This window comes from Cotesia glomerata, linkage group LG4 (genome assembly GCF_020080835.1).
Source record: "Cotesia glomerata isolate CgM1 linkage group LG4, MPM_Cglom_v2.3, whole genome shotgun sequence".
Classification (NCBI taxonomy): domain Eukaryota; kingdom Metazoa; phylum Arthropoda; class Insecta; order Hymenoptera; family Braconidae; genus Cotesia; species Cotesia glomerata.
In genome coordinates, this window is record NC_058161.1 from 18,348,509 (window position 1) to 18,360,563 (window position 12,055).

The window sequence follows — 12,055 nt, forward strand, 5'->3', positions numbered from 1 at the left end:
TAATGATCTATGTTTAAAAGAATTTAATGATATTTAGTTGTAAGTTTTGGCAAGTGCCTGCGTAGATGAGAGGTTCTCACAATTTAGTGATTGATAGGTTAATTTTAAGGGCAATATTTTAAGAAATTTTGTTAGAATTAAATTGTTTATATTGAATAAATAATTGAATTGTTAATTGTTAATAATTGTTTCTCAGCATTACTTTTACAGCCTTTCTCAACTTCTCACGACCCGATCTTTCCTTCTCATGCTCCCCGGTTTCTGGGACACCGAGTATAAAATCCCAGTGGCGCCCTTTTCAAAGAGGAAAGGGGTGACCAATTGGACAGGGCTAACCACCCCGTTACAGTGTATATTTTCATATTTTCCATCTAAATTATACTTTTAGATTTATTAAAAGTTTCAAGTTTCTTAAGAAGAAGTTTAAAATTTGCAACCCTTAAATTTTTGTTTAAATCAAATTTATTTTATAATAATTTTAATAAGAATCAATTTTATTTTTATATCATATTGATCTAGCCCCAAGTTTCGAAGTTTTATGCTCGCTGTTTTTTATTCTATCCGACATTTTTTTTCCAAAGAACTCATAGTCAGAATAATTAACAGTGGATAACCATTCAAAATGATGGTACTCAGCAAGTTTCTGGCTGTAATTTGATGTAAACACTCCAAAAAGAGCTTCCGGCTTGACTTTGCTGCCATTTATCGGGTTTTTTAATTCTTCTGCTAATGCTATTGAAGCCCCTAAAATTTCTTGACCGATCCGACGACCTCGATAGTTTGGATGAGTTCCAATATAAAAAATCTCCATTGCCGCTGAAGTATTGTATTTTTCGAAAATATTCACTTTTGACTCAACCTGAAACAAAAGAGATGAAAACTCAAACATTTTAAATGATAATGGCTTGCAGAATTTTTTTTTTAAATAGATAAATAAGTAAATTATCTTGAAATAAATTAATTTGTCCTTTTGAGTCTATTAATGCAGTAACTAACGACGGAAAATAATAAACATGATGGTGATATTAATTTAAATTAAACGACTTACTTCATCGATGAATTGTATCAAAGCGAGGGCGGGGCCTGATTTAATGTGACTTTCAACTACTTCTCCAAAAAAATTCGGTTCATCTTCTTGAGCTTTCGTCTGGTAATTAAAAATATATCTGTTTAAATTTTTAAATATTATTTATTGTAAGGAAAAATCACAAATTAAATAGGAAAAAAAAAAAATATTATTCAGTCACATTGGGTGTAAAAAAATTAAATTAATATTGCACGCCTCATAACGCAAAGCGGTTGAGGTAGTGCTTTACTCCCGACACGTCAAGGTCAAGCAATTTTGTGAGCTTCAAATGCCTCTATCACAACCATATTACACTTATCCATTAATATGAGTTGACGTACATCGAGAAAACACTTTAATTAATCCATCTCATAGTTTATAAAAATAACTTAATGTTGGTACTTTGAAAAAAAAACGTTTCGAAAAAAATTTTACGTGGACGTTCGGATGTCTGTACGCTGATTTTGTATGTAAACACGATAACTCCCGAAAAAATAGATGTATCGAGACCGGGCTTTTTTTATTAGTTCCAGAATTCGATTAACTGCTGCCGTATTTAATATCAGTAGCCTAGCTTACGTAGTTTTTTTTTTAAATGAATTTTTATTAAAATTCACAATGATACACACGTACAAAAAATAACTTTTCTTATTTCTCTCACGTGAAAACGATGGCGCCACTTAATCAAGTTAAAATGAGATCAACCAATCATATTATTAAATTTTTTTAGGCGCACGCATGACAAGAAAATTAAGCAGCAATAATTCAAAAAATATTATAAAATACTCTGTAAGAAATAACTTAATTACGCTGATTTTGTATGTAAACACGATAACTCCCGAAAAAATAGATGTATCGAGACCAGGCTTTTTTTATTAATTTCAGAATTCGATTAACTGTTGCCGTATTGAATATCAGTAGCCTAGCTTACGTAGTTTTTTTTTTAAATGAATTTTTATTAAAATTCACAATGATACACACGTACAAAAAATAACTTTTCTTATTTCTCTCACGTGAAAACAATGGCGTCACTTAATCAAGCTAAAATGAGATCGACCAATCATATTACTAAATTTTTTCAGGCGTGCGCATATGACAAGAAAATTAGGCGGCAATAATTCAAAAAATATTATAAAATAATCTGTAAGAAATTAATAATTATTTTTTCTTTTAAAAATCAAGTGGACTTTTGGATTTTTCAAACTTTTTCATATTATTCATAATAATTTATTGCGTAAGCAATAAATTTCTACCATCTCAAATAAAATTCTTAAAGCAATTCATTAAATTAACTCACATGTAATTTATTAAATGACACAGCAACAACATCATCTGTTTCAATATCAATGCCAACAATAGTGCAATTATCCTTTATTACTTCTCTAAAAACGCACTCCATAGATTCAGGCGCATTTTTTTCTTCATAAAGCCCAACTCCAATCGCGACATTTTCATCACACATTGACTTTTGTTGAACTTCCAATGCCGCTTCAACTTTGTCTTCACTCAAAATTTTGTACACTATTTTTTCGCTTGGATTAACGCGCGAAAAATTTGACATTTTTTATTTATAAATAAAAATTATTTTTAATTCTAAATGTTGAAAAAAATTAATAAATCTGAATTAAATCTTAATATTTGTCCGTGAACTTATTAACAGCGTGTAAACACAATATTACATAAGTCTCTGCAGCACGACAGACAGTTATTGTCTGAATCAAGTATAGTAGCACAAACCCCGTCTTATATATAATACTAGGCACGGATAATTTAATAGGGACATGCTACACTTTGTTAAATTGGTATTATTAGTGAGACAGCATGAAGCACAAACTTACAAACTTGAAAAGCTAATGTAATTTATTCCCCCGCTTAACTTAACTTATAGAAGATTGTATAGCTCGTAAGATAGTATATAGTAACATTAGTTTATTGAAAACATCCACATTACACAATAAGTATCTGGGGCTGTTTGATTTGTTAAACATATCATGTTAGGGAAAAGTGCTATTGATTAAATATATAAAACAACTGGGGATATTAATATTCATTGCAATCATGAATATAATCACATTCATTGAGTATGGGTTCATATGCAGGAGGGTGATCGGATGAATTAGAATTTTCATTTAACATGGAGGGAAGAGAAGATTAATAATAGTTGACGGACAAGTGTGACAACACTGAGAGAAAAATATAGTTCTCAAAATTTGGAAAATTTAGTTAAATAGCATCACCTAATTTAATTAAAGTTCTTATACCTAAAATAATCTATATTATTAAGAGGATAAGAAAAATTTTGTGTTCAGGATAGTTATATGATAAAATCGGTTTTTTTTCAGTGAAATTTAGTATCATTGCAAAGGTCTTAATTTGTGCTTTTTCAAGGTTTCATATCATTCTCACCGATAGTCAATTTATTATAATAAGTATTTAGGCTATATTCGAAAATGTTTTATCTCTAGATACATAATTAAAAAATGACCTTATATCTTGTGAACTATTGACATTTTTAAAGATATAAGCTCATCCCGATATTACACTCATCGAGATCTTTCATTTGAGTACCCACATCAATTTTTCATATATTTATGTATATTATACATATGTATTTATGAAAAATATATCAAAATGCATGTGGGTTTTCAAATGAAAGCTCTTGATGAATGTAACATCGGGATGAGCTTATATCTTTAAAAATATCAATAATTAAGAAATGACCTTGTATCTTAAGAACTATTGACATTTTTAAAGATATAAGCTCACCCCGACATAGGCGACTGCGTGGCTGAGCGGTTTAAGTCTGAAACTGCCGTACAGCAGTCGCTAAGGCGTGGGTTCAAGCCCTGGCAGTCGCAATTTTTCTGCGATTTTCCGGGGCTTGCTTCCTTGCCGACTGTACCTTGACCAGGTCTCTGTGGTTTCCTCGGTCACTGTGCCCCTGTGCTAATGGGCGGGGCACAGGCAAATGCGGGTACAGACTGTAAGTCGGCCACAGCCGCAAAACGGAGGGAATAGTAGGAGGGACGTAAAAAATCCCATATGTCGAGGCCTTGAAGACTGACGCGTGAGGTCCTGCTGGAGAAGAGGAAAGAGGAAAAAAAAAAGCGGAGGAATAGCTACAGGATTATATAAGAGGAATAGCTACAGTAGGAAATAGCTACAGGAGTAGCTTGGAGGGGGCCTGGTACTACGAAGTAATGCTAACGCGGTCCCGCAGTATCAGGTACAAGAGAGGGGAGGGTTTTAGTGAGTAAAAATCTCACACTACCGGCAACCAAATCATCAACATCTAGCCGGTGTCTTATGAAGATTTCCCTCCTCTCGCCCAAAAAAAAAAAGCTTATTCTGATGCTACACTCAACGAGACCTTCCATTTAAGTACCCACATCAATTTTTCATATATTTATATATATTATATATATGTATGCATGAAAAATAAAAAAATGCATGTGGGTACTCAAATGAAAGCTCTTGATGAGTGTAACATCGAGACGAGCTCATATCTTTAAAAACGTCAATAGTTAAGGATGTACAGTGCAATTTAACAAAAGTTATTATTTAATAAAGCAAAATTTTATTTATTTATAGTTTACAAGTAACGACAGTCACGTAATGATTGCAAGGTCGCTACTTTATTACATTGAACCTCAACATATAGTTGCTTGAATTATTTTTAGTTAAATATGGGCTTAATATTCATCTTGATTAGTTTTAACTCAGAAAACAGAAAAAATAATTTGGACAGCCCGAACCAGGAATCGAACCCGGATTTTTTGGATATTCACCGAGAGCTCTTCTAGCTAAGCTATCTGAGATATCATCTACAATTATCTTTCAGTCAGCTAATAATTTTTTGTTTAACATGATAACAGAAAAATATTTATTTAAATATAGTTGATTTAACTATTTATCAATAGTTACTTAAATTAATGCATAGTTCGAGTAACTACAAAGAAAATGTTTAGAAATATTTTTATCCTAGTGACATTATAATTTAGCTAATTATGCACTTTTCTCTCAATGTACATGGCCCAAAAGGTCACATATGCCCATTGATAATTTTTTAACTTACTGTAGTGGTTAATATCTCGGACAGATGGCGCATGATCGCTGAATTGTCTCCTTGGAAGAAAGTTAGAACTGTGGATATAAGTTTCGAAATAAAAATATTTTTTTCATACATGTTAAGTAACATCCATATTTCTAAAAAAAAATCAAAAATCGTAATTTATTAATCATTTATCATTAGATATAGTATCATAGATGTCAATTCATGATCTGATAGGAAAATCGGCCATATTTACAAATCAAAAACCTTTTATATCATCAACTTAAAGTAGGTTAAGAAATAATTATAAACATCCATACTTACGTAAGCAAACATAGTTATTATTTTTTACCTTATTTTTTACGCTTTATAAATTTTATCAATGCGAATAAAGTATATAGAACTGACAATTATCGTACGATAAATGAAAAATAAATTTATAAACCTAAATTTATAAGCTACCATAAACTACTATAGTGCGCATGTTATCATTACAAATGAATAAAAAATATTGATAACTTACCTATGATTAAGAAGACAAGGAAAATTTTATCTCCGGCGTGTTTATATATGATAAAATGTGTTTCTAAAGGAGAGTTTAGTGTCATTAAAAAATTGAACTTATGTTTTTTATTCTTTTCAGCAATAATTGATTTATAATCTAAATAACTAAGTAAAAAAATAAATTTTGTAACTGACATATATATATATATATATATATATATATATATATATATATTTTATTCCAAAAAGGATTTTTTAAACTAAATTTGGTATCATCAATAAGATTTTGTTGTAAATTTGAGCCTTATCACGATTTTAAATATTTTTTGGCAATAATTTGTTAGTTTTATGAGTTTGTTTATCAAATTTTATGAACAATAATTAGGAAATAATTTTATTTTCTAAAAATGAGTCCCGCAAACGCTAAAAAAAATATTTTTTTCAACAAACTTATCATACTATATTGAATCCGTACAACAACAGTTTCACTGTAAAAAAATCGCGCCAAGTCCACGTTCATAAGACTATTAAGAAAAAAAAATTTTATTTCTTCACAAAATGATATAAAATAAAAAATTAAAAAATCCAAGTAACCGATATGGTTGTATATGATTTTCGGAAATTAAAAAAAATTTTTTTGTAAATTTAAAAATTAAAAGAAACAATTTTGGAACGTATTTAGTGTGCGTGGTTACGAAATATTTCACTTTTTATGAAATTCCTAAAATCTATCTCCTAGGACTTTTAAAAAAAATTGAAGTACACAATGACGCTCACCAAGTACGTTTCAAAATTGTTTCTTTTAGTTTTTAAATTTACAACAAAATTTTTTTTAATTTCCGAAAATCATATACAACCATATCGGTTACTTGGATTTTTTAATTTTTTATTTCATATCTTTTTGTAAAGAAATAAAATTTTTTTTTCTTAATAGTCTTATGAACGTGGACTTGGCGCGATTTTTTTACAGTGAAACTGTTTTTGTACGGATTTCAGTATTTTTTGTAATTATAATAAAAATTGACAATTTTAATTTAATACATTTCCGGTGGCAAACTATCCTCTTTAAGCTATAGTTCATGTAAAAGTTATTCTTGCGCTGCCTGGCGTATTTAATTGCAAGCTGTCAAATATCTTTTTTTCACTGTAGTTTTCCATCTATTATAAGATTAGCATGCATCCTTATATTATTTAGTCTCTGGCCGTCCGCTTTTTACATAAGAAAAAAGTTAAAATCTAAAAATCTGGGTCGCTATAGTTTGTGCTGATTATTTTTAATAATTTTAAATAGAAATTATAAAGATAATTGATAATAATCAAGTAATAAGCGTAATAAAAAGCATGAACTACTATTATAAAATATCATATAAAAAAAAATCAAAATAAATTTGAAAAAAAATTTGTAACCTCAAAAAACCGTTCTGCTTACGGTATATACACACTCGGTAGTCTGTCTTGAGAACGGAACTTGGCGCCAGACTCTATCGAGTCTGTTCATTAAAATTGACTAACAAAATAAATTTATTATAATTTACAGGTAATTTCCATAAGTAACATTTAATTAAAATTTTGTTTAAATAATTGCAAATAATAAATGTATAATGAACATTTTTTAGTTTAATGCTTTAGACCATAAAAATTTCCTTTAACCTATAACAAAAAATTTAAGCAAATAAAATAAAATTCCATATTATGTTTATTGAAGTTCTCCAAATCAACATTTCTCAAACGGTTTTGCAAAAACTTGGGCAGTCTTGGAGCCATACATTATTCTTTCGCTAAATTTTTTACCATCAAAAGTAAAATTGTCGTAGCTTTCTTTAGCAAAAGCTTCGAACCCAAGATTAACGCAAATTTTTTGTGAATAATCAGACGTCATTATTGTAGTCAACGCAGAAGGAATAGCATCAGCATTGGTGATTGTCTTACCATCGGGATGAGCAGAAACTTTTACATCCTTTCCTTGAGATGATTGCTGTCCTGAGTCGTATGAAGAAGCAACTAAATATTCCCCGATTCCTCTCTTCTTGTACTCAGGTAGTGTCGCTAAAGAAAGTATATCCATTGTACAGTTAGTATTGTACTGTTTGAAAAAATCCTGTCTTTTATCCATGCTGATCATGAAATCAACGAGACATTTTGATGATTTGTACTTGCACTGCTCGCTGAATAATTCTAGGTAGCTTTTTTGATTTTCACTTGAATGAACCTGAACAAATAAAATCTTTTATTGGTTTTAACGGAGAAAAACACGATACCCTACCAAAAAAATCCATATGGAAAACCAGTCTGGATTCCCAAATGGTGTTTTCGGATAGATTCCCATATGGTTTCCTGTATAGGAATCCAGGGTAGGATCCTACATAGATTCCTATATTAATCAGGCGAAAAAAAATTTATTTAAAAAATTAAAAATAATTATGAAGTAGTTGCTATTAATTAATTATTAAATGAAATTAATTCTGAAAACCGGATTTTGTAATTTTATCTAATGAAAAAACTGCTCGCGTCTGATGGACTTGAACCCGGTACCTCATGGTTGACCGTCTTCTACGCTACTTACTGGCCTAAGTCACGTTCTTACAAGGTCTATGTTTATTCCACTTATATAAATTCACTATAGGAATCCATACTTCCGATGTGGATTTCTCATACAGGAATCCATGAACCCACAGGTTCCTATGTGGATTCCTATAGAAATTCATATTTCCTATGTGGATTTCCCATATAGGAATCCATGTATCCATAGGTTCCTATGTGGATTCATATAGGAATTCATACTTCCTATGTGGGTTTCTATGGGTTCTTATACGAATCCATACTTTCCTATGTGGATTCCCATATAAACTCATGTGGATTTTTTTGATAGGGAGTGTATTAAAATATTTTGTAAATTAGTCAGTGTTACGTTTAGTTTGTTGATGCAAACACCAACGACTTGATCGTCCTGGTTTTTTGCGACCAGACTGACTCCATCATAAGCAGCCATTATATTCAACTGTTCCAGTTCTTCAGATGCTCCAGGTTCGCTTAATAAGTCACATCCCGTAGACACATTTTCATAAATAAAAAATGATTTTCTCATGACTTCTAAGGCTCCTTCCAATGTTGAGTATGTAAGTGATTCGATTGTAATACCTTCGTTGGCCATCGATCCACATGATCTGAAATTTACAAATTTTATGATGCCTATAATAAATCTTGAACTTTAAGAATTTTTTACCTCGAAAGCATAATATTTAATAACAAAATTCGGGATTTTCAGGCTTACTTCTCATTTAAAGCATCTAAAACTCTGCGACTACCCAAATATTCTCTGTTACATTAAAAAAATTCCTCGACGGAATTGGAAAAGAAACTAGCAGAATAAAAAATAGTATTTTTTTGATTAATTAATGAAAAAAAGTAGCACTTTATCGTTTTATTGTCGAGATATAATTAAAATATTTTTTTTTGGTCATTTTTATATAGTATTTCTATGGTAAGTAATTATTTGACAATAGTATCAACCTTCCGACAATAGTAAATGCTCTCTGACCACACTATACCACGGAGGAACTACTTAAATGCGTAATTTTTTGATATAATAAAAGACATGTTACGGTCTCGTAGCTTTATCAAAAACTTCATCGATAAAAAAGATGTGAATTATGAAAGATATAATTAATTTATGAAAAAATTTTTCAGAATGATCTATTAAAAATTGATGAAAATTAAAAAAAAAATTAGGAAAACGGTTGATCCTAAAGGCCATCCCTGCAACTTCCCGCTAATTCCGTTAATACCTGGGCGCTTAAAATTGCACCGACGAAGTTTTTGAGCTCTTCGAGCTCAAAAATACAACCTATGTGTTGTTTTGAGCTCTCCAAGCTCTAAAAGATACCTTTTCTATGATTTTGAGCTCTTTGAGCTCAAAAGTCTGATAAAGGTTTCATAGAACACTATTTTTTGAATTTTTAAACCGCAATAACTTTTGAATGAATGAACTGATTTGTACGCAGTTGGCGGCATTCTACGCAGTTTTTGAGCCTCATAAAGAATTTCTAAGTTTCAATTGGTCAAACTAGAAATTTCGGAGTAATTCCGAAAAAACACTTTTTTGGGTTTTCTTCCCTGCACGATATCTCTCGAACGAATCAACCGATTTTGACTGGATTAGTGGCAATCGACGTGATTTTTTGATGTTATGAGTTGATTAGTTTTTGGAGTTGATTGATAAAGCCGTTTAAAAGTTATTCCAAAAAAACCACTTTTGAAAAAATTTTTTTTTTAGATTTTTCGAAATCCATCGGTCCGAATCAGTCCAAATTGTATTCAAAATCTAATTTTGGCCAAGCCCTTTCGAATGACACCAACCGCGATGAAATCGGTTCAACCGTTCAAAAGTTATAAGAGGTTTACATACTTACACACACACACACACACACACACACACACACACACACACGCGCGCGCGCGTAGAAGAGGCCGAATTACTGATCCGGGAAACCATTGACGCCGTCGAGACTTGGGTTGATAAACACCACCTGAAACTCGCCAAGCATAAAACCCAGATGGTTGTTCTGACACCTCAAAAATGGTTCCCAAAACCATTCGCTGTGGACATGGAAGAAATAACACTGACGTCAACAAGGGCCCTGCGCTATCTAAGGGTAATGATAGACGAGAAACTATCTTTTCGCGAACACCTTGACAGTGCATGCAAGAAAGCCAGCAAGACGGTGTCTAGCCTAGCAAGAATCATGACCAACACTATGGGACCAAGAACCAAAAAGAGAAGAGTTCTTCTAGAAGTAGTCCACTCAGTACTGCTTTATGGAGCAGAAATATGGGCAGGCATATTGAAACAGAAGACCTACCGATGAAAAATAGCGACAGTGCAGCGGCGAGGCGCTCTTAGGGTTGCCTGCACCTAACGAACGGTTTTTGAGGCGGCTATATTGGTCATTGCGGGAGCCGCACCCATCGACCTACTCGCATTTGAGAGAGCGAAACTCTATGACGCTAAAAACAGTTACGAAAACATGAAGGACGCAAGAACGAGGATAAAGGCGGAAACGCAACAAGAGTGGCAGGACCGATGGACATCGGGAGAGACGGGCAGATGGACGGCACGCCTGATCCCAAACATCAACGTCTGGCTTTCTCGGGAATACGGAGAAACGGACTTTTTCTTGACCCAGCTATTGACGGGACATGGGCAGTTCAATGCCTATCTTTTCAAGATGGGACTGCACAGCACACCAACGTGCAAATACTGCGCAGACAAAATTAACAACGTCGAGCACACGTTCTTTGAGTGTGACCGGTGAAAGGACTACAAAAGCAGTACTGATGAAACTATTGGCACTATGCTCTCCCCTGAGAGCTTAGTAACCTGCATGATCAAAAAAGAAGATAACTGGTCAGCTGTCACAGCCTATGCGCAGCGTCTTTTAAAGGAAAAAATCGCAGAAAAAGACTAGTAACTAGGAGCAACCGTCGTGAGACGCAACACGGACTGGATTGAAGTAATGCTAACGCGGTCCCGATCCAGTCTTCCCCGTAACATCTATGGGGAAAGAGAGAGGAGGATGTTTAGTCGGTATTGTTGTCAATAATATTGACTTCCGAGTCCGACATACCCAGGACAAACATCTCGTCCTGGTATACGTAAATGTATTTGACCTCCTCTATAAAAAAAAACACACACACATATATGTACATACATACAGACATAGTGACACCCTCGCGGGAATAGTCAGGGAAGCTTCCTAGGACCTCAAAATGTCGAGATCTGATGAAAACTCGATTTTCGAAAAACGGGGTAAAACCGATAACTTCCCGATTTTTGAAAATTTTCAATTTTCTTAGCGGGAAGTTAAAAATCTATATTCAAGCTGTTTCAAAAATCCTTTAAGAATTTTTATTCAAAAAAGCGACATTTGCAGATAAACACTTAACGAATTACAATTGATTATATCGCGTGCCTAAAGGTAAAAGGGTGTATAGTTAAGAGTTAATAGAGATTTGTGCTGAAAGAGCGTATAAAAAATTTGTTTTTGCCATTCGGTTTGAAATTGTCTGAGACGTTAAAATCTGTGAAAAAAAAAAAAGTTGGTATCCTAAAGCTGAAAGGGCGTATCTCAAGACATACGCTCTTTCAGCTTTAAGAAAAGTATTACTTAAAGGTAAAAGGGCGCATAAAAAAAATTGTAGTTTTGATACCAAATGTTAAATAATAGTTTTACAAGACAAGTTATACTGAAATAATAGCCGCATATACAAAGTTTGATATAAACAAATAGAAAATAAATCAATCAAAAACAAATTACGTAAAAATTAAGTAATAAAAAAAATCACAATGACAGATAACATTCAAATATTTTGAAATTTCTCGCTTTAATCGCCCAACTGAATATAACTACTGACGCCGTTCACACAACAGCTGTTTC

The 12,055-nt window shown here is 32.4% G+C and overlaps 1 protein-coding gene across 1 annotated transcript in view; it reads right to left on the reverse strand.

The window, feature by feature from the left end:
* Positions 1-444: 444 nt before the first annotated feature.
* LOC123263912 overlaps positions 445-12,055 on the reverse strand; it is a 37,235-nt gene continuing 25,624 nt past the window's right edge. Inside the window, exons 2-6 of the mRNA XM_044726957.1 lie at positions 8,530-8,785; positions 7,339-7,830; positions 2,364-2,630; positions 1,049-1,147; positions 445-859 (exon numbers count right to left, since the gene is read on the reverse strand). Coding sequence (XP_044582892.1) covers positions 506-859; positions 1,049-1,147; positions 2,364-2,630; positions 7,339-7,830; positions 8,530-8,785 — 1,468 coding nt within the window. The 3' untranslated portion in view covers positions 445-505. The remainder of the gene's footprint in view (positions 860-1,048; positions 1,148-2,363; positions 2,631-7,338; positions 7,831-8,529; positions 8,786-12,055) is intronic.